The sequence below is a fragment of the Schistocerca serialis genome, chromosome 4 (assembly GCF_023864345.2).
Source record: "Schistocerca serialis cubense isolate TAMUIC-IGC-003099 chromosome 4, iqSchSeri2.2, whole genome shotgun sequence".
Taxonomy (NCBI): Eukaryota; Metazoa; Arthropoda; class Insecta; order Orthoptera; family Acrididae; genus Schistocerca; species Schistocerca serialis.
The window spans coordinates 306,820,960-306,840,924 of record NC_064641.1 but is presented as its reverse complement, the minus strand read 5'-3'; the positions used below and the strand labels follow the sequence as shown (position 1 = coordinate 306,840,924).

The 19,965-nt window shown below is 38.2% G+C and overlaps 2 protein-coding genes across 2 annotated transcripts in view; one reads left to right on the top strand and one right to left on the bottom strand.

The window, feature by feature from the left end:
• Positions 1-10,196: 10,196 nt before the first annotated feature.
• LOC126473982 (glucose-induced degradation protein 8 homolog) lies at positions 10,197-11,661 on the bottom strand. The gene is made up of 2 exons (XM_050101370.1): positions 11,507-11,661; positions 10,197-11,392 (listed from the first exon to the last, which is right to left on the bottom strand). Exon 2 carries the CDS (start codon positions 11,371-11,373, stop codon positions 10,684-10,686), a length of 690 nt encoding a protein of 229 aa, XP_049957327.1. The 5' UTR covers positions 11,374-11,392; positions 11,507-11,661; the 3' UTR covers positions 10,197-10,683.
• Positions 11,662-11,907: 246 nt separating this feature from the next.
• Positions 11,908-19,965, top strand: part of LOC126474408 (uncharacterized) — a 55,609-nt gene continuing 47,551 nt past the window's right edge. The window contains exons 1-2 of the mRNA XM_050101877.1: positions 11,908-11,944; positions 12,051-12,094. Of these exons, the coding sequence (XP_049957834.1) occupies positions 11,908-11,944; positions 12,051-12,094 (81 nt within the window). The remainder of the gene's footprint in view (positions 11,945-12,050; positions 12,095-19,965) is intronic.

The following is a 19,965-nucleotide window of genomic DNA, read 5'->3' as shown; positions in this document are numbered from 1 at the left end:
ATGCTTACATGGGCTATACTCTGTTATTGCATAAAGTCAATTATCTGTGACCTCGCATCAAGCCAAAATGAATAAAAAACAAGTTTCTTATTACATTAAAAGCTGGTCTACCCATCTCCTAATCAGTTCAGCAACTAGTAGTTTTGTGTTTATTAAAATCAGCTGTCTCTAGAATCATAGTTTAATGAAACAGTTTATTTCAGGAAATGTTCAAGTACTGCAAGGCATATTCATAGTGACCACATCATAATGTGTCATAATTTAACATCAAAATCTAGAAGGATCCTACTAGATTTATTAAACTCCCTTCTTCAACCAGTACTTACAAGGATCAGTTGACTATGTTAGCAGGTATCTATATGGTGTGATGAATGGATATTGTAACTGTACAATGGAAATAGTTCAGAATATGACTGTCGAATTAAAGTTTTGGTAATTTTGCAATTATAATGTGGTGATCATAATGACCTGTAGACATAATTACTCAGAATAATACAGTGTATGATATTTACATTTGAAATTCAGAATACCAGTATTCATGACATTAACAATACTCAGACACTGTGCATTAATTAATTAATTAATTACTGGGAGTTCAATTATGCTAATATTTACATTGCACTGAAGTATTAAACAGTTCTGATTGGTGCACAAGTTATGAGATACGCGTGAAATGGAAAATACTCCTTTGTTTACTCAACTTTTGACTTGAATTTTTATATACCCGATAGATCATTATGTAAATTGCAATCACTGAGTTATTTTGATGAATAATTATCATGTAAGTGTAGACAGAAACACAAGCTTCCTTGTTTGTGAACAAAGCTGAGTATGGATCAGGTTGTATATAAACTACAATATCAGTCACTTCATAATAGTGTGTTTTGGTTTACCACATTACAATATCCATTATATACACATATAAGAATTGTTGAGAGTATCAATTTGTATATTACACTTGCTGTATTCTAAGACTTGGCATCATGCCAGTTTCTGGATACTAAATGAGATTGCTTTGGAGGTTTAGTTTTGTGTTTGTCACCAGAGTTGGTAGTATTGTGTAACACAATCTAGAAAAAAAGACGTAGTGTAACCAGAATGAAAGAATGCTAGAAGACAGACTCTGAAGGCAACTAAGTATTCCATCCCACTACCACAGGACTCTCTGTGAAGTATTGCCTGTCCACAATGTTGGTCTTCCTTACCATCACTTCTAAAATTGGATTTGATTCTCAGCTATGGAAAAACTTCATCTTAAAAACTACATCACCTTGTCGTCCTCCACTTCCCATGTCCCAAATCTAAGAACATCTTCAACAACAAAGATAAACCCATTCTAACAAATACTTAGAAATATTAATTTATAACATCTACTGAATTTTCTGCTGGTGCTTGCCAGAACGTGATGATAATATTAAAAAGGGAAATACTTCCTAGTGTTCTGCAATATTATATTTATTTTGTCATGAACCGGCTTTCAGCTTCTCAGGCCATCTTCAGGTGACAACTGTGTTTGTGACAGCCGGTTCGTGAGAAATAAACATAACTTTGCAGAACATTAGGAAGTGTTTTGCCTTTTAATAAGATTAAAAAATATCTATATAATACATCTTGTTCTGTCTGCTCTCTTTACAGGCATTCTAATTTAGGCCACCCTGTTCACTGCAGTAAAAGCTCTCCTTCCCTGCTACTTCATTCATTTCAATTTTTGTAAAGAAACATTCAGTAAGGATAATAAGTTGTGTCGACTCTAGAACCGCTTATGTCAGCTACCTTGGTTGGAACTAAACAGTAACAGTAACATTCATAAATACGACACCTGAAAGAGAAATGATTTATACCAGCCATAGCGGGGCGTAGACAGGAGTGAGGTATTCAGCCACACAAATCTTTGACGAACTATTCAGTGATGTAAAGAATTGAGCAGATAAGAAAATTAAGCTCAAACACAAATTGAAATCATAGCTCGGGAATTTCTGCTTCCCCACTGAAGAGAGAGAGAGAGAGAGTGAGTGAGTGAGAGAGAGAGTTTAATTGAGGAGGAAACAACTTGAATGTAGTGGAGTGTAAATTGTGCAAGAGAAAAAACTATTACAAAAATAAGTGGTCAGCATGATGCCAGAGTTTCTAATGGCAAAGCATACTGTAATAATGTAATTGACTCATTCTATATCATAGCGAGAAGTCACCCTTATGATCCATTGAAAATAGAAGTAACTGACTGACTAACTCATGCTACTTAGAATGTTTGTCAGTACATTATATATAACCCATCTGCCCACCATGCACAACATGGTATGTACTTATCACCTTGCTGTTCTAGATTCCATATAGCTTTTAGATGTAAACTACTTACTGCTGTTAGAAACTATTCTTTTTGATTTGTTAATTTATTTGAAATTTTGAAATAACGATCTATATAGAAGACAGTGTCTTTGACAGTTGCACTTTTTAGCTTGTCAATTGCTACCTGACGGGCCTTACCTTCTAGGCCTTTTTATGCATTTTCCTGGCGAAGAGGACTTTGTTGAGTCATGCTAACAATGCTCGAAGTAGGGAGCAAGCGGAATCAACAGTGATTTTGGAATCAGAAGTAAGGTCGGCAGGGTTAACACCTGGTGATAGACTCATGGGGAAATGGACACATGAAAGTTAATGCGGGGAGTAATGAACAGTCCATATGAAGAGGCATATTATTGTATATAGAGGTTAATTAGAAGGTGTGAATTGCAGAACCTTTAACATTGAACAGAAGTAAATTTATTGCATCACATGTCTTGTTATGCAATTTCTGAATTATATCTGTGTGAATGAGAAGGGTGTGGTTAGGTGTAGTCTGTCATTTGAAGATTAAGAAATCGAGTCAGTGGACGGTGTAATTTATTGCAGAGGATACTTGACATCACTAGTTATAAATTTTGTGTTGCAGTTGATTACAGACACATGGCAGGCAGACTTATGTGTTCTGCTATCAAGCCCCTTCACAAAAAAGAAGATAAAAAATGGTAAAGAATTATCAGTCCAGGTCATTGCCAGTATTCTTTTTTTAATAGCAGTTTATACACAACAAAATCTATAAAAATTTAGTACAGAAATATATAGTCATTTGGACTGTCAGCTGCACAGGTTGCATTTACCTTGACAGATGATATACTCTCAGTAAATCAACAATTATTAACATTGGGAATATTTTGTGAACCAAGATATCTTCATGCAAAATTGCAAAATTTAAAATGTTCTGGAATAATAGGTACTGTAGGTTCATGGTTTGTATCTTATCTGAGCAAGAGAAAGCACAGTATACTAATTCCATGTCAATCACATAAAGAGAGGCACTCAGAATGTGATGCAGACTTGGTGTATCGCAGGGTTGTTTCTTGGGTCATCTGTTGTTCCTCTTATAGATAAATGATCTTCCTTTTGCAATGTCAGAAGAAGCAAAACTTGCTCCTTTTGCAGATGATACAACTACAGGAATAGAAGTACTAGAATCCTCTTACAGATAAGGCTGCTGCTGAAATATTTGAAACCATCAACAGATGGTTCAAGGCTAAATGAATGCACAAGCCTGTATTTTTTAGATTTTTGACAAATGATTTCTCCAAAACTGGTGTTCTGGAATCAACAGTGATTCTAAAATTTACTTGCATTTTATTCTATCACATCAGAGTTTTTCAAAAAATAGATGTAAGCACAAACATTAAAATAAAATTTCAATGAAGTTCTATATTTTTATTATAATTGTTTTATTTTTATGCATATTCTAAAATAATATAAGCAGTTCTCTTAGCAGCATTATGAGTTCTCTGTTGCATTTAATTTTCAAACTTTTTCTTTTCTGTTTTCCTCACAGAACCTTCATCTTTACTGTTCCTCTTCAAAATCTAGTAACAGTTGCCCATTCCATCTTCTGTGGTATCTCTTCTCTATCTCCTTAATGCCTTGGTGGAAGTGTTCTCTTTGCTCTTTGTTATAATGTACCAGATTTTCTCAGAAGTATTCAGTATTGAAGTGCAGCAAGTGGACATTCATATTACAACTCACCTATAAGTGGAATACAAAAATTATGGCCCCCTTAAGAAAAAAAATAATTACATGAAAAACTAGGCAATAAATACAGCAATGTTTGAACTGTTTTTCGACATAATCGCCACATGTCATTTTGTGAGATCAACTTTTGTAACTGTGTTGTAAATATCTACCACCTGGGAACAGAACTAGCGAGTGACAGTTGTCTTCAACTTATCACCATGTGAAAATTCTGACCAGTGCGTAGGATTTCTTGAGGGACAACAAACGACAGGGAGCAATATCGGGACTGTATGGCGAATGATCAAACAGCTCCATGCCTAACTTCTTCAGAAAAGTTGTGCACTGAGCCACATGTGGGTGAGCATTGTCATGGAAGAGTGCAACACCTGACTTGAGCTTTCTCTGCCTCTTGTTTTGAATAGCCTGTCGGCACAATTTCTGTGGTATTCACAATAATGGTCTTCATCTCTGGGCAGGAAGGCAATGAGCAGAATGCTTGTCCAGTCCCAGAACACCATGCGTATCACTTTTCGCATTGATCGTATCTGTTTGAACTTCATCTTGAGCAGAGGTCCACTGTGATACCAATGCATCAACTGCTGCTTGATTTCCTGGGTAAGCTTAGTAACCCACGTCTCATTACTCATTACAGTCCTGTTGAGGAATTTGTTGCCATTCTCATGGTATTGCTGCAGAAATCCCAATGCTGCTCTTAACAATGTATGAAAAGATAGATTGCTACTTACCGTTAATTTGCACACAGGCACAATTAAAGGATATTGACACAAAGTTTTCAGCCACAGCCTTCACCAGCAGAAGGAAAACAGAAAAACACACACCATTCATAAACACAAGCAAGTACACAAGACGTGCATGTGACCATCAAATGCAGCAACTCAGCCTAGAACTGTGCCTGTCTGCAACTCAATGTGTCTTCTTTAATGTAAGTAGCAATCCGTCTTTTCCTATATTTTTGATCTCCTTATGTAGATTTTACATTATTTCACAATGCTGCTCTTAAGTGATTCATGTTGTGTTTGAGTGTAAGGTTTTTCAGCACCCACTTTTTTGAACAGCAGGTGCTTAGTGACACTCCAAGCAAGGAGGATTTTGATATCTGCGGAAAATGAATGATGAGATCCATAATCGGAGAGGGACAGTTCCCCATAATGTGCTGCTGCACCAGCTCCACGATGTTGTCATTGATGAGGGACTGTCGCCTATGACCCTCTTCAATACGGAGACTTTGGATAATTGCCTAAACAAGCAATGCAACGTGTGTTTGCCAATACACCTGATACAGCTCATGATTAATTTTGATCTTTGTGTGTTAAGAAACTTTATAACAGACTCAACCTCACAGCTAGCAGGAGAAAGAACAAGATTCTCATTTTGTGCAACTACTGCAACACATCTAACAACAGAAAGTCTTGTCCTGTTGTCGTAGTATTGTTAAATTATAGTGCTGTTGTGCATGAACTACATTTTCAGCCAAATCTTCTTCTTCTTCCTCAGCACTTCAGCCCGTGATGAGTCTTGGCCTCCTCAACAGTATGCCTCCATACATCTCTGTTTTCTGCTCCTCTCTTCCATCCTCAGATCTCCATCTTGGTAAGGCCAGCCAATGCATTGTCCAGCCCTATAGTTCTTGCTCAGCCCTTTCTCCTCGTGGAATACAATCTGTCTTTCATTATTAATTTGAGTGCCTTATCATCTGCCATTCTCTCTGTATGTCCTAATCAGAAATTTCTTAGAGATGTAATAAATTTTACTTTATATTTTCGTTCTGCAATATGCTGTATTTTGTGATTGTACATAACTCTCCAACACAGTGCCTCTCTCACAAGCTTATAAATTCTTATCAGGATCTTTCTTTCAAAGTGTTCTTAGATTGTTCATATCTGCTTCTGTCGTTGTCCACATTTCTGACCCATATGTGACAACTGGTTGTACCAGGGGATAGTAGACTCTTAAGAATTCATAAATACCCATAAGTTTGCATAACAGCTCTAGTTCCTGCTTGTTTTCTTTCTCTAATACATTGTGTCATGTTGTTATTGCCAGTTGAGAGGTCACCCGATAATGGAAGCAGTTGACAGCTTAACATTTACTAGAGGTCTTCAGGTCATGTAATGTTCTGCCATAGAATTGGATTTTAACATGTATTTTGTCTTGTGTCAGTAAATCCTATTTTTGCTCTTTCTGCTTCCTTTATTTTGTATAATTCTTTAAGGATATTTACATCTCTTGTCACAATTGCAGTCTCACCTGCACCTCCCATATCTGACTAGATTTCTTTGATATCAATCCTCTCTTGTGTGTTTTTTATGTCAGACTACGTAATGTTAAGTTTAACAGGACAGCGGATAGCATTACCCTTCACTTGATCTGTAAAGTTTATGCTCCTGGTAATTTTATTGTTCATCTTTACCTTTGGCTTTGTGTCCTTCATTGTTAATGCAACTAACCTTCGTAGCTTGTCACACATGTCCAATTTCTTTTTTGTGTGCTTTCTACAATGATCACTTTTTGATACTCAAAACCTTGTATATCATCAACAATAGGAACTGAAGATCTATGTCATCTTCGCAAACGTTACAATTATTTGTTTAATAACAAATAAGTGGTTGGAAGTGCCTCTATTTGGCCAGAAACCACATTCATAATTTTCGAGGATATTTTCAATGTACTTCTTTTATCCTTTTGTTCAGCACCCCAGAAAATACCCTGTAGGCTGTACTCAATACAGTTATGGCTCTGTAGGTTTTATAGGCTATCTTTTCTTTTTTCTTATACGTAGGGCATATGACGTGTATTTCCTTTGTTAGACGTTGATCGCCATTTATTTTATAAGTTCTGGCAGCAACCCACCCTCACCAGGTGCACAGTTATTTCTCTTTCCTGTCTTCTCTATTCTCCTCCTGTTCTTGTGAATCTCTTGATACCTAGCATTGACCAGATCTTTAAAATATGATCGCTATCTCTGCAATATTTTTTAATCATCTCTGATTATCTCACCATTTTTTGTTTCACTGCATTTCTTTAGATGTTCTGTCTTTTGAAATTATGCTTTCTGCTATTCCTTTTTATTTTATGTATTATTTTTTTCATGCCTTATGAGCACTAAACCTTAATTCTTCATATATCTCACATTTCTTCTTGTCTGACTCTGTAGCATTCTCAATCTAGCTACATTTTTATATCCTGTCGCAAGTCTCCATTTGCCGTCAAACTATTTGTGTCTTTCCTTTCTTCTTACCACAACTGTTTCTTCTGTGTGTCTTTTGCAGTTTTCTGGATTCTGTTTCACCTATCTTGGTTTCCTATTGTTTCCTCACCTGCTGTCAGAACATCTTAACTTTTATTTGATATATTTCTACAGTTTTGGGATCATTCCATTACTCTGTATTCCAGTATGCTATTTTTTCAATTCCAGTTTTATGTATTTCAGCTAACTTTTCTCTTACTTGACAACACACTGTCTGAATCATAGTTTGGGTCCCTGCAGCTCCATACATCTATGACTGACAAGGTATGTCATGTTTTTACTAATACATGGCCTATACTTACACTCAATTTCCATGTTCCAAGGCATATTCTTTTGTGTGGAAAACAGCGAAGTAACATAGAATAGCTCCAGTCTTGTTACTTTATTCATGTAAAATGTATCTCCGTGATACTCTTCCATATTCATTTCATCCAACCTTTGTGTTAAACTCTCCCAAAACCAATAATTTGTTGTAGTTCTGTGCTACATGTACTTCCAAGGTCTTTATAAAACTGTTCTTTATTCCTTCTCTTTATTCTTAGTCTGCTGAGTCTTTCGTTAATAGGTTCAAAATCCAAAGGCTTCTCTAAACCTCTTTTGTTATTATAAATCCTGTTCCAGATTAATCTGTTCTTCTTTCTGCTTTATTGTACAGCAGAAAAATACAGAGACATGTCTGTCTGTCTTTGTGCTTGTAGCCTCACCTCTGGTAGTGCCACAATATTGTATTTAAACTTCATGACCTCTTCAACTATTGCTTTCATTATTGCTGAAGTTGTGTTCAGTATATCCCACTCACTGTCAGAGGCTCTTGTAGTGGTTCCATAATAAGATGTTTTTACAGTATTGGGTTATTGACCCCAGACCCCACATCCATCCTGGAGGACTTGTATTTTTTTGGGGGTTTACTACCTAGGAAGGTTGGCTTTACACCACCTTTTGAGCCCTCCCTGCCCTATGATGAGGGACACATTTTTCCTGGCCCTACTGCTGAGCCCTGCCTGACTTCGGTGACCCTGCTGGTAACTACGCTAACACTGGCATAGTCCTCAGCTCCTCTGAAGCACTGGTTGTCTTTTATAGGGCAATGTTCCATGAAAAAGTTTTGCTAAATGTGAGATGTGCTGGCCTGAGACTCTTAACATAGGACCTTTGCTTCTTTCTGGCATGTGCTCTGCCAACTGAGCTACCCAAGCACAACTTACAACCCTCCTCACAGTTATCCTTCCACCAGTAGTTCAATGCCTACCTTCCAAACTTCGTGGAAGTTCTCATGTGTTGCTTGCAAGCCTTGACTTAGAAACAGCCTGGGGGATCGTTTCCAGAATGAATTTTTCACTCTGCAGTGGAGTGTGTACTGATATGAAACTTCCTGGCAGATTAAAACTGTGTGCCAGACCAGAACTCCAACCCGGGAAAGTATTTTCATATAATTCCACAACTTATGAAAAAAATCCACACCCTAGAATTAATGGCATGCTTTAGTTTAGCTAAATTTGCAGTACACATGAATATAGTTATAATGTAGGCAATTTAAAAATAAAGAAGCTAGTTTATTTGGCATTTTTTCACTCCAAATGTATTATTTTCAGAATATAAAAAAGTGTTATAAGAATTCTATCTGATGGGTGTGCTCCATGCTGCTGCTATTTGGTGGGTCTGTCTGCTTAACTCATAAATTATTTACATTTTTCCATAGTTTACCTTTCTGTTCTATATCTTCAGTGTCAGTAGCTTTGTTATTTTGACAACTGTTTCACAACTTGTGTTCATTAAAGTCCTTTGTTGTTACCAACACTTCTCTTCAAAAAAGTAATAATAATAATAGGCTCAGAACTAACCTCTACAAAGACTTCAAGGGCTTAGCAATCAGAGAAGTAGCCTAATAGTGAATATCTTTCACTTCTTGCCATGTCCCAGAGAATCTCCTGCATGGGATCCTTGAAATACAACTAGTATAATGTAAAAGTTAATTGCTTACTCTGGGTATTTTGCAGACGTACTTACAGAACCCCATAAAACCAGTCATGATATAAGGTTGCTTCAATGACATAATAATAATGCATTCAATTAAATTTTTGGTAAACAATATTTACAAACTTATAAAGAAAAGTGGCAAATTTAAACTGAATTTACTGGAGACCAATAAATTTCTTCAGCTTTCTCTAGTGTTATGCTATTTTCTCATTTATGAGCATCACTTGTTTCTTCAAGTGTTTCTGAGCTAGGTTGCATATTGCAAGTATTAATCCTGGTGCAATAGTGCTATAAAAGTATATTACGATACCAGAACTCAGATTTACCCGTATTGTATATACATATTGTGTGTCACATTTCTGCTATCCTGAGCTAGTAAGCAAGGAGCATCTTGAGATCCTTTTGTCTGACAGTTCCTTAAAAAAAATAAAAAACTTACCATCTGAATTAAACAAATTAATAAACATGTCTTTCTGACAGGCAACAGTTTGTGTAACAATCACTCACTTGTCCATTTCTGATGAAGGAATAGTGACTTGCCATAGTAACCTGGGGAGGCCACTAATTGATTTAAACTTCACACTGTTTTTTGCAGGGCAGGACCTACTTTCAGTCTTCAGGTGTCAAAGCATGACACTATGAAGTACACTCATTTATACAGGCAGTACTAATAATCAAGCCACACTGGCTTTTCTGTAAACTTTCTTATCAATTAGTGGGTTCATTTTCTGTCTACAGTACCAATTCTTTTGTTTTCTCGGTCACAAATCACAGCCTGTTCACTGACCAACAGCTACATGCTTTTTATTTGTTGTGCTATCATGCCTGGAGTCAATAAAAAATAATAGTGTTAAGTTGAAAATCTCATTATACATCCAAGAAAAGGAATTCCAAGTACAATGCTTAGTGAAACAAAGTGTGAGAAAAGTGCATAAAATTTTATTACAGTTGTAAAAATACAGAAAATCTTTTGTTCTTGTTTATATGGAAAAAATTTATATGATAAATGAAAAAGCCCTTAAATATAACACCTTAAATGGTTACATGTCAATAAGGGTTTTAAGAGTTTAAATATGCACGCACAGTACTACTTTCCACATGCCTGTAATTGAATAAAAGTTTCAGTACTTACTGTCTGCCTAAAAAACACAAATGCATGCGCACATTTTCAACACAGCTTAAACAGTTAGTACATTTTTCTGTAAATCGTTAATGCATCACTAAAACAAGAAATAACATACACAACCTGATTCTACAAAATTTTCTCAGTGGGACAAATGTCTCCACAATGAAAGTCGAAACTGGCGTTACAGTTTATTAGCAAACTGACATCCCTCAAGAACGTTTCACTGTCCTTGATAAAAACTGGAAGTTTCAATAGATTCTTGAGGGGGAGATATTTGTTGTCATTTTGGTGCTTCAATTACAGCATTGGCAAGGCAAGTCATCTTCGGATACTTAATCTTTTTCTTATCCAATTCATCTTGTGCCCATAATATTAATTTTAACAAATTTGACAACTTTGGAGTTGTAGATTCTCTGTTTTCCATTTTTAGTATTGCGGCATTTAGTTCACTTGCGACTTTTTGTCTATGTGTAGGGTGCAACAAATCACTAAATGGTGACTGGTGGGGGTCTTCAAACGCCAAAAGGGCTAATGTTCTTTCCAATTCATTTAAAACGGTAGGATCAGATTCTGCAGCTTCTGATAACTGTTCTTGAGCAAAATGGAGCGCTTCTTCAACTTTTCCGTTTCGAATCAGTTCTGTCAAATGTAGCTGCTGAAGATGAAAATATAAATACCTATCGTTATCTAATAACTCAGGATGCAGCTGGTTCACTATTGCCGTAGCTTCCTGAATCCTGCCACTCTGAATAGCATCACGTATTCGTATTCTGTCATCGAGAGAATCCAGATCCATACACGGGCTCACGCCTGATTCCTGCTGGAATTTTTCAGTTGCTTCCTTAAATCCTTCTGTCACCAAATAATTCATAATAAGCTTATTCATATCTGAACGCTGTACATGAACACCTTCGAGATGCTCCATCCAGTCGTCCTTCGAAATGTTTTCGTGTTTCTCTGTGTAGCTCATTTCGTCCACAACGCTACAGCTGTCAAGAAAAAGGAAAAGATCCATAAATACCTTCAAATAATTTCAAACATCCAACTATCACAGTAAGTTATTATTATTATAAGCTACCTCTGAATTCAAATGCAAATATTACCTGACGTAATGACGATACACTGACTGCACATAATAACAAGCCAAATCACACACTGAACAGCTGTCGTAACTTTACCACCACTGTCACACATATTATTTAGTCACCGACTTTATGCGCACGCCAAAGATTCGTCTAATATAAAATATTTCCAGAAAATTAGTTTTTCTACTTCTTTACTTTCTTTTTAATTCTGAAGGAACGTGTAATGGTGATACTATTCAGCTGTGACGGAAAATACTAACAATATTTATATATTTTCATTTTAGTAAGCGTGGTACGAAACGAGGTACAAGCCGATATTCATATGTTTTTAAAGCGGGTGAGACTCGACATATCGGTGTTCGTCTGTTCGGATTTCGAAAAGACGGAAACACCGAGTGGTATTGTAATGAACAAATGCTATGGATAGAATCGCAGAGGTATTGTATGTTATATTGGGTATGATTATTTTTGTCTTGCGTTCGCAAGTAACGTTAAACTCATGTAGCTTGCAGGAGATGATGATACGGAAGAGAGAAACAGGACGTTTGTGTTTGCTGATGAGGGCCACACGTTCGGGAATGCTTTAAGGAGCATTGTAGTGAGATAGTAAGTACGTTAGAAGTAGTAGGTGCTTATAAACAATTAGACCATGAAGAACGTCTTTTATTATATGCTGATGTACGAGACTAACTTTTTATGAGATTATTTTGTATGAGCCGTCGTAAGCAGTCATGGAATGCAGCCCCAAAAAGCTTGTAAAACACTCCATTGCGTAGTTTGATAACTTTATTTTGTACTAAGACTAATTCAAAATTTCGAGCATGTACTGTGAAAGCTGAAGTTACCCTGTTAAAGTGTACCTACGATATCGGTTGCTCTACCGCTGCGTGAGCACGCATCGCAGAAGTTGCCGACACGAAAGTGCACTGTCACTGGGTTTACAGTAAGGTTATCATCTACTTTAATCCTAGATATTTCGTGTCTGCTAACTAAAAAGCCTAATTGTAATTGAAAACGAACCACGCAGCTTTTGTACTTGTAGAAAGATCGTATTGTTTGCCATTTGTGTGTAAAAGTTTCATTAAACAATCCATGAGACGTGTTTGAAACAATTACAAATTTACTGCAACTTGAAATACAGCTGTCAAAAAGCCATTCAACATCTTAACTTATTACTGAAGAGATCTGAATTTTTTCATTGGAAGTACTTTCCAAATAACTTCTGTTTGATAAAATTTATCATAATTTTTGGCACTGTATCTCAGGGACTAATGCAAAGCTTAATTTTTGGTAGTTCACTGCATAATACGGACTGGTCAGGGATTCTAAAACCTAAAGAAAATTTATAAATATTTTCAGACACACAATTTGTTAAAATATTATCAGTACAGGTCACTGACCAACATTTACTCCAGTGACTTTAAAAAACTTTTGTTTGGAAACCAAAGTTTTTTATTATGTCAGTGATTTTTTTTTATAACATTGGAGGCAGTGGCTATTACATTCTTAGGAGTTCATTGAGATTTTCTAGCAGGAATTTTAATTGTAGGCCTAGCTTTTTCTGGTAGCCTGTAAATGGAAACTCCTATGATGTTTAGCTCCTTTAACTCAACACAGCAGTTCTCAAATTATCTCTCATAATTCAAATGATTAAATAATTTCTTCATTCATGTTTTATTTCCGAATGTGTGTGCAAGACCTTTGACATGATTTTTGTTGTCTGCAGAAGTTGTTGCTAACTTGTAAAATTTACAGATCTTGATTTATTTTTATTTCTTTCTTTGTTTATTTGTCCCCATTCAGCACAACAGAATAGGACATAACAGACACATTAAAAACATAATCAAACACTGGAAAACCAGGATGGGCTAATAATAATATTATGAATACGAATAGAGCAGATGTTGAGTCACATACAGAAACAATGAAAAAACTACTTAAAATTTAAGATTTTGGCCAAAAGTCCTTCTTCACAAATAGAAAGTACACACAATCAGACCACAACAGCAGGAGACAGTGGCCATGTGTGTGCGAGTTGTACTTGTGTGTATGTGTGTTTGCTTTCTATTTCCAAAGATCACCTTTTGACCAAAACTTAAATGTTAAGTAGTCTTTTCATTGTGCTCGTCTGCAACTTAACAACTCCTCTATGTGGTGATAGCAATCTATGTTTTTCATAACATTAAAGATTTAATATATATGTACGCTATTGTGGTCAAAAGTGTCTGGGCACCTAGATGAAACGAACTTAAAAGTTCGTGGCGTCTTCCATCGGTAATGCTGGAATTCAGTATGGTGTTGGCCCACCCTTAGCATTGATGACAGCTTCCACTCTCACAGGCATATGTTCAATCAGGTGCTGGAAGGTTTCTTGGGGAATGGCAGCCCATTCTTCACAGAGTGCTGCACTGAGGAGAGGTATCAATGTTGGTCGGTGTGGCCTGGCACGAAGTTGGCATACCAAAACATTCCAAAGGTGTTGTATAGGATTCAGGTCAGGTCTCTGTGCAGGCCAGTCCATTACAGGGATGTTACTGTTGTGTAACCACTCTGCCACAGGCCGTGCCTTATGAACAGGTGCTCGATCGTGTTGAAAGATGCAATCGCCATCCCCGAATTGCTCTTCAACAGTGGGAAGCAAGAAGGTATGTAAAACATCAATGTAGGCCTGTGCTGTGATAGTGCCATGCTAAACAACAAAGGGTGCAAGCCCCTCCAAATTTTAATGTTGACATTACACACACTGGCAGATGACGTTCACCGGGCATTCACCATACCCACACCCTGCCATTGGATTGCCACATTGTGTACAGTGATTTGTCACCCCACACAATGTTTTTCCGCTGTTCAATCATCCAATGTTTATGCTCCTTACACCAAACGTGGTGTCGTTTGGCATTTACCGGCGTGATGTGTGGCTTATGAGCAGCCGCTCGACCATGAAATCGAAGTTTTCTCACTTCCTGCCTAACTGTCATAGCATTTGCAGTGGATCATGAGTGATGGTCTGGAGGTCTGAATAGATGTCTGCCTATTACACATTACAACCATCTTCAACTGTCGGCGGTCTGTCAGTCAATAGACGAGGTCGGCCTGCATGCTTTTGTGCTTTATGTGTCCCTTCATGTTTCCACTTCACTGTCGCATCGGAAACAGTGGACATAGGGATGTTTAGAAATGTGGAAATCTTGCGTACACACGTATGACCTAAGCGACACCCAATCACCTGACCATGTTCGAAGTATGTGAGTTCCGTGGAGCACCCCATTCTCCTCTCTCACGATGTCTAATGACAACTGAGATCGCTGATATGGAGTACCTGGCAGTAGGTGGCAGCACAATGCACCTAATATGAAAAACAAACATTTTTGGGGGTGTCCGGACACTTTTGATCACATGACACACATACAAAATTGGATTGGTTTAAGTAAGACTGTGCAGGATGTGTCCTATAAACTGATCCCTATTTTAGTCAAGTTGTGCCATAAATCTCTTTCTTCCTCAATTAGACTCAGTTGCTCCTCATTAAACACTCAATCTACCCATCTAATCTACCGAATTCTTCTGTAACAGCGATGGAAAGCTCATCATCCACAAATCATTTCTGGAAATTCATGCACGCCAGACAAATACCTTCAGAAAAGGCTTCCTGACACGTACATTCTTATTAGATGTCAATAAAGTATGACTTTTTCAGAAATGATTTTTATGCTGTAGCAAGTCAGCATTTTATATCCATTTTGCTTTGGCCATCATCAGTTATTGTGCTGTCCAAATAGCAAAAAAACTTCTATTATTCCTTGTGCCTCATTCCCTAATGGGTGATTCAGTGTTACACGTTAGAGATGGTTCCCACTTGACCAACTCTGATTTTGTCTAGGTTTGGTTTAATGGTTTGTTATATGACCAAAGGAGGATTTACAAATTTATAGCTCCCATATTTTAATATTTTGTCATTTGGGTCATCTTGAGTAAAGTGCGCACAAATGTCGCAACATATCAGACAATTTAGCCGTACTTGAAGTGTTGTAATTAAGTTTGTATTTGGGCTAAAGCTGCAAAACTCGGCAAGGTAGTTGAACAGTTTGCAACATGCACATTGTGTAAGTTTTATGAAATTCGGTTCACTATTTTTGCTCCAAGTGCCACTCAAGATTGTCAGTGACAAAAGTCTCGTTATCTAGTTGGCTTACAAACTTCTCCTTTTCTGACATTTTATTCTTATAAAACCAATAAGTTTTATTACTATTGGGTTCATAGCTTTAGTGACAGCCGGGGGTGACTGTTTGAAAGAACATTATTTTCTCCGCAGTGAACAAATTGATATGAGTGCTTCATTACCTGTTCACTATCTATTATAGGTTTTGTGACTGCATCTTGCAGTTTCAACCAAATTATTGCCTTTTATGGTAACCCAGACCTCGGACTACATTACAGATCAGTCTGTTGCTGCAACCAGTTTTTAAGGGGAGCTTAACTATTTGGAGTATCAGAAACATAAGTTTTTTGTTTTAAAAAAAAAGTAGCTATCAGCTGCAGTATAATCAAATGCATGCACTGGTGCATTACCTGTTAGTAAAAACCCGGCATCTTCATCACATCTGATGACCATAGGCGGAGGGACTTTTTCCGGGTTACCAAGCTTGCTAGTTTATAGTGTGTTACATAGTAAAGGCTCCCGAGTCTTGTGTGTGTTTCTAAAACGGATTCTGAAGCCTTTGGGGATTTAGCAGTTACCCATGTCTTTTGTTTGGATATCAGTATAGTTTGCAAGCCAGAATACTGACAGTACTAAAAAAAAACCACAGCATTAATTCTGCAGTAATTTAAATTTTTCATTAACTTTAGTAATGACTCATTCGGGAAAACTATGTTGCTGACCCACTGTTGTAGATGTTGCTGGTAGATTTGTGATAATATGTTGATTGGGGATCCCTCATGTATTTTTTCGAATTGAGCAGTGAAACGATCTTGACGGGCCACAAGATTGCATGAAATTTATAAGTGCATCATTCTCCTCAAATGAAATTTCACAAACTTTGCCAACCCATCAGACATGCATACATATGTACATAAAGATATGTAATATACTGTCCCAGTTGCATTGTTGAAACCATAAATTCTGAAGCATCATCAGTTTGTTCTGATATTTTGGCAACAAATGAAAAGAAATCCGCTGACAAACTTTCCACGGGAATTATTTTCAAATCATTTGTATTAAACTGATTAGTCTCTTGTTCCGGCAACTCCAAAGCCAAAGAAAAACCTTTCTTCCTGAGAAGCTCTTGTTGATTCAATTTAGCCCTCTCAACAAAATTTAGTTTATTCAAGCTTTGTGCACAGAATTTGTGTAAATCAAAGATATGAGGATTTGGTTTTCCTTTGGGCACTGTAGGCTAGCCCAAGCAGCCAATTTTTTCCCAATTTCTCCAATTCCTTCACATTCTGGTTTTCCACGACTGGGTGCAAAAGAGTTCCAGTCAGCATTCATTCAAAAATCTTTGATGTGGTACCATAGATGATGAAATATTTGTGCTGGTTTGCAGACCCATAGCTGATGTACGTGATTTTCTCCAAATTTGTCACTTTTTGTTTCACTGCACTCACAAGCTTTATCAAAAAGACATGAACTGCAACTGTATCACATCTTAGATAAATAACACAAAACTTTAAGCTTTCTATTTGCTCATTTTCTCTAAAGTTTTTGGTTACAGCAGGAGATGAGTCTGATGGACAACAGAAGGATCCAGCTTCATTTTATGCTCACACCTGATACTGAGTGTTGCCCAAACAATCTCATATGCAGCTTCAATTTCTACTGTCGCATTCCCACTGTGCGTTAGGCTTGCGACTATCGCGTTCTTATTGTGGAAGAATTATGTCTTCTATGGTTATCATGTTTTTATTGAAGATCACTCGGGAAAGAACACACAACATAGGCAGTGATTACACAGTAGTGACCAATGGAATGTTATAGAAAACTTGGGTAGAACTCCCCAGAAACGTTCTATGAAATCAACAACGGAACAATTGTAACATGGCACATAGTTTAAAAGTCGTGGAATGCTCGCACGCTGTGGCAAGGAGTAATTACATGTCAGCGCTCCTCGTGGCCAGCACGCAAACCTTGTTGATACTTGCGTTCTGTCAGCTGATCGCAGCTGCGAGCTGCGCGACTGCCTTAGTCGCCACATCTACCCTACCAAATTTGAGTTTCTTGTGTACTGCAACAAATACACCACCCCCCAATTCCCACTTGCCTATCTTTTTGATATGCAATTTCCCCAAAAATCTCACTGCTAGCAGTTTCAGGTTTCAACCAGCTTTCTGTACCTAATATTATGTGAGCTTCACTAGTTTTTGTGAGCGCTTCAAACTGTGGCACTTTGTTGCAAATGCTTTGGCAGTTTACCATTAAGCCTAGTTTACATGACGACACTAGGTTGCAGGCAACTATGCTACCGGCCACTGCGCATGCGCGCTGCGCAATTGGTTGGTGAAACTAAACATTTACAACTTTGGTGACACTAGTTGCATGAGTTTTGAGGCTATGTATGTTCGTAGGGTGTAGACAATCTGAAATATGAAGTAGGGAATGGAGAACAATGTTCACTTTATGGATCTCTTTGCTTTGCATAGGTGTTTGTGGGATTTCAGTGATGCTGATTACAAACATAAGCAACATATTGCTGCTCCTGAGACCATCATGTGTGATTGGAACATACACTCATGTTCATAAATTAAGGATAATCCTGATACGTGGTGGAAAAAATGCTCTGGTGGGTGGTCTGCAGGTTTAAATCACCTCGGGCTATGACCATGCAATGCATTTGACCTGCGGTCTTCGCTCGTTGCAGTGCTTCTCCGAGATGAAAAGACTGGTGCTGGCAGGAGGCCACATATGCAGAGGTGTGTTGGTTCATGTCAGAGTACGGTGCAGCGAGTAAGTGTGCAGACGTTTTCAGATGTGCTAGTGGTGACTGTGTGCTAAAAATGGCTCAACGAACACACATTGATGACATTATGAGGGGTAGAATACTAGGGCGACTGGAGGCTGGTCAAACACAGCAGGTTGTAGCACGGGCCCTGCGTATGCCACAAAGTGTGATCTCAAGATTATGCCAATGATCCCAGCAGACAGGAAATGTGTCCAGGCGCTTCAATACGGAACGTCCACAGTCTTCAACACCACAAGAAGACCAATATTTCACCATCAGTATCCGCAGACGGTCAGGAGTACTGCAGGTAGCCTTGCTTGGGACCTTACTGCAGCCACTGGAACAGTTGTCTCCAGACACACAGTCTACAGAGGACTGAACAGACATGATTTATTCGCCCAGAGACCTGGAAGGTGCATTCCACTGACCTCTGGTCACAGGAGAGCTCGTAAAGCCTGGTGTCAAGAACACAGTACATGGTCATTGGAACTGTGATCCCAGGTTATGTTCATGGACGAGTCCAGGTATAGTCTGAACAGCGATTCTCACTGGGTTTTCATCTGGTGTGAACCAGGAACCAGATACCAACCCCTTAATGTCCTTGAAAGGGACCTGTATGGAGGTCATGGTTTGATGGTGTGGGGTGGGTTTGATGGTGTGGGGTGGGATTATGATTGGTGCACATACACCCCTGCATGTTTTTGCAGAGGAACTGTAAAAGGTCAGGTGTATTGGGACGTCATTTTGCACCAGTATGTCCGCCTTTTCAGGGGTGCAGTGGGTCCCACCTTCCTCCTGATGGATGATAACACACGCACCCACCGAGCTGCAATCGTTTAGGAGTACCTTGAAACAGAAGATATCAGGCGAATGGAGTGGCCTGCCTGTTCTCCAGACCTAAACTCCATTGAGCATGTCTGGGATGCTCTCGGTTGACGTATTGCTGCATGTCTTCAAACCCCTGCGACACTTCAGGAGCTTGGATAGCCACTAGTGCAAGAATGGAAGACTATACCCCAGCAGCTGCTCGACCACTTGATCCAGAGTATGCCAACCCGTTGTGCGGCCTGTGTACGTGTGCATGGTCATCATATCCCATGTTACATGAGCAGGAAACAGTGGTGTTTTGTAGCACATGTGTTTTGGGATGGTTTTCTCAACTTATCACCAATACCGAGGACTTAGATCTGTGTCGTGTGTGTTCCCTATGTGCATATGCTATTAGCGCCAGTTTTGTGTAGTGCCACGTTGTGTGGCACCACGTTCTGCAATTATCCTTAATTTATGAGTACGAGTGTAGATGGTTTGACAGTATCTGAGCTGCAGTGCAAAATTTATTGGGTTAGGAGCACATGACAACTGAATTAAGGAAAATACAAGCAAGTAATTCTAGATGTGGCAATGATCTCGTCTAAAAGACTAAAATCCCATCCTTCGAGTTGGTAGACTCTTTAAGGAATATTGTTGACAAGAGGGAAGGTTACACAAATCAAGAAGCTGTATTCTTTATTCAATAGTCATCTATTTAAAACGTTGCAG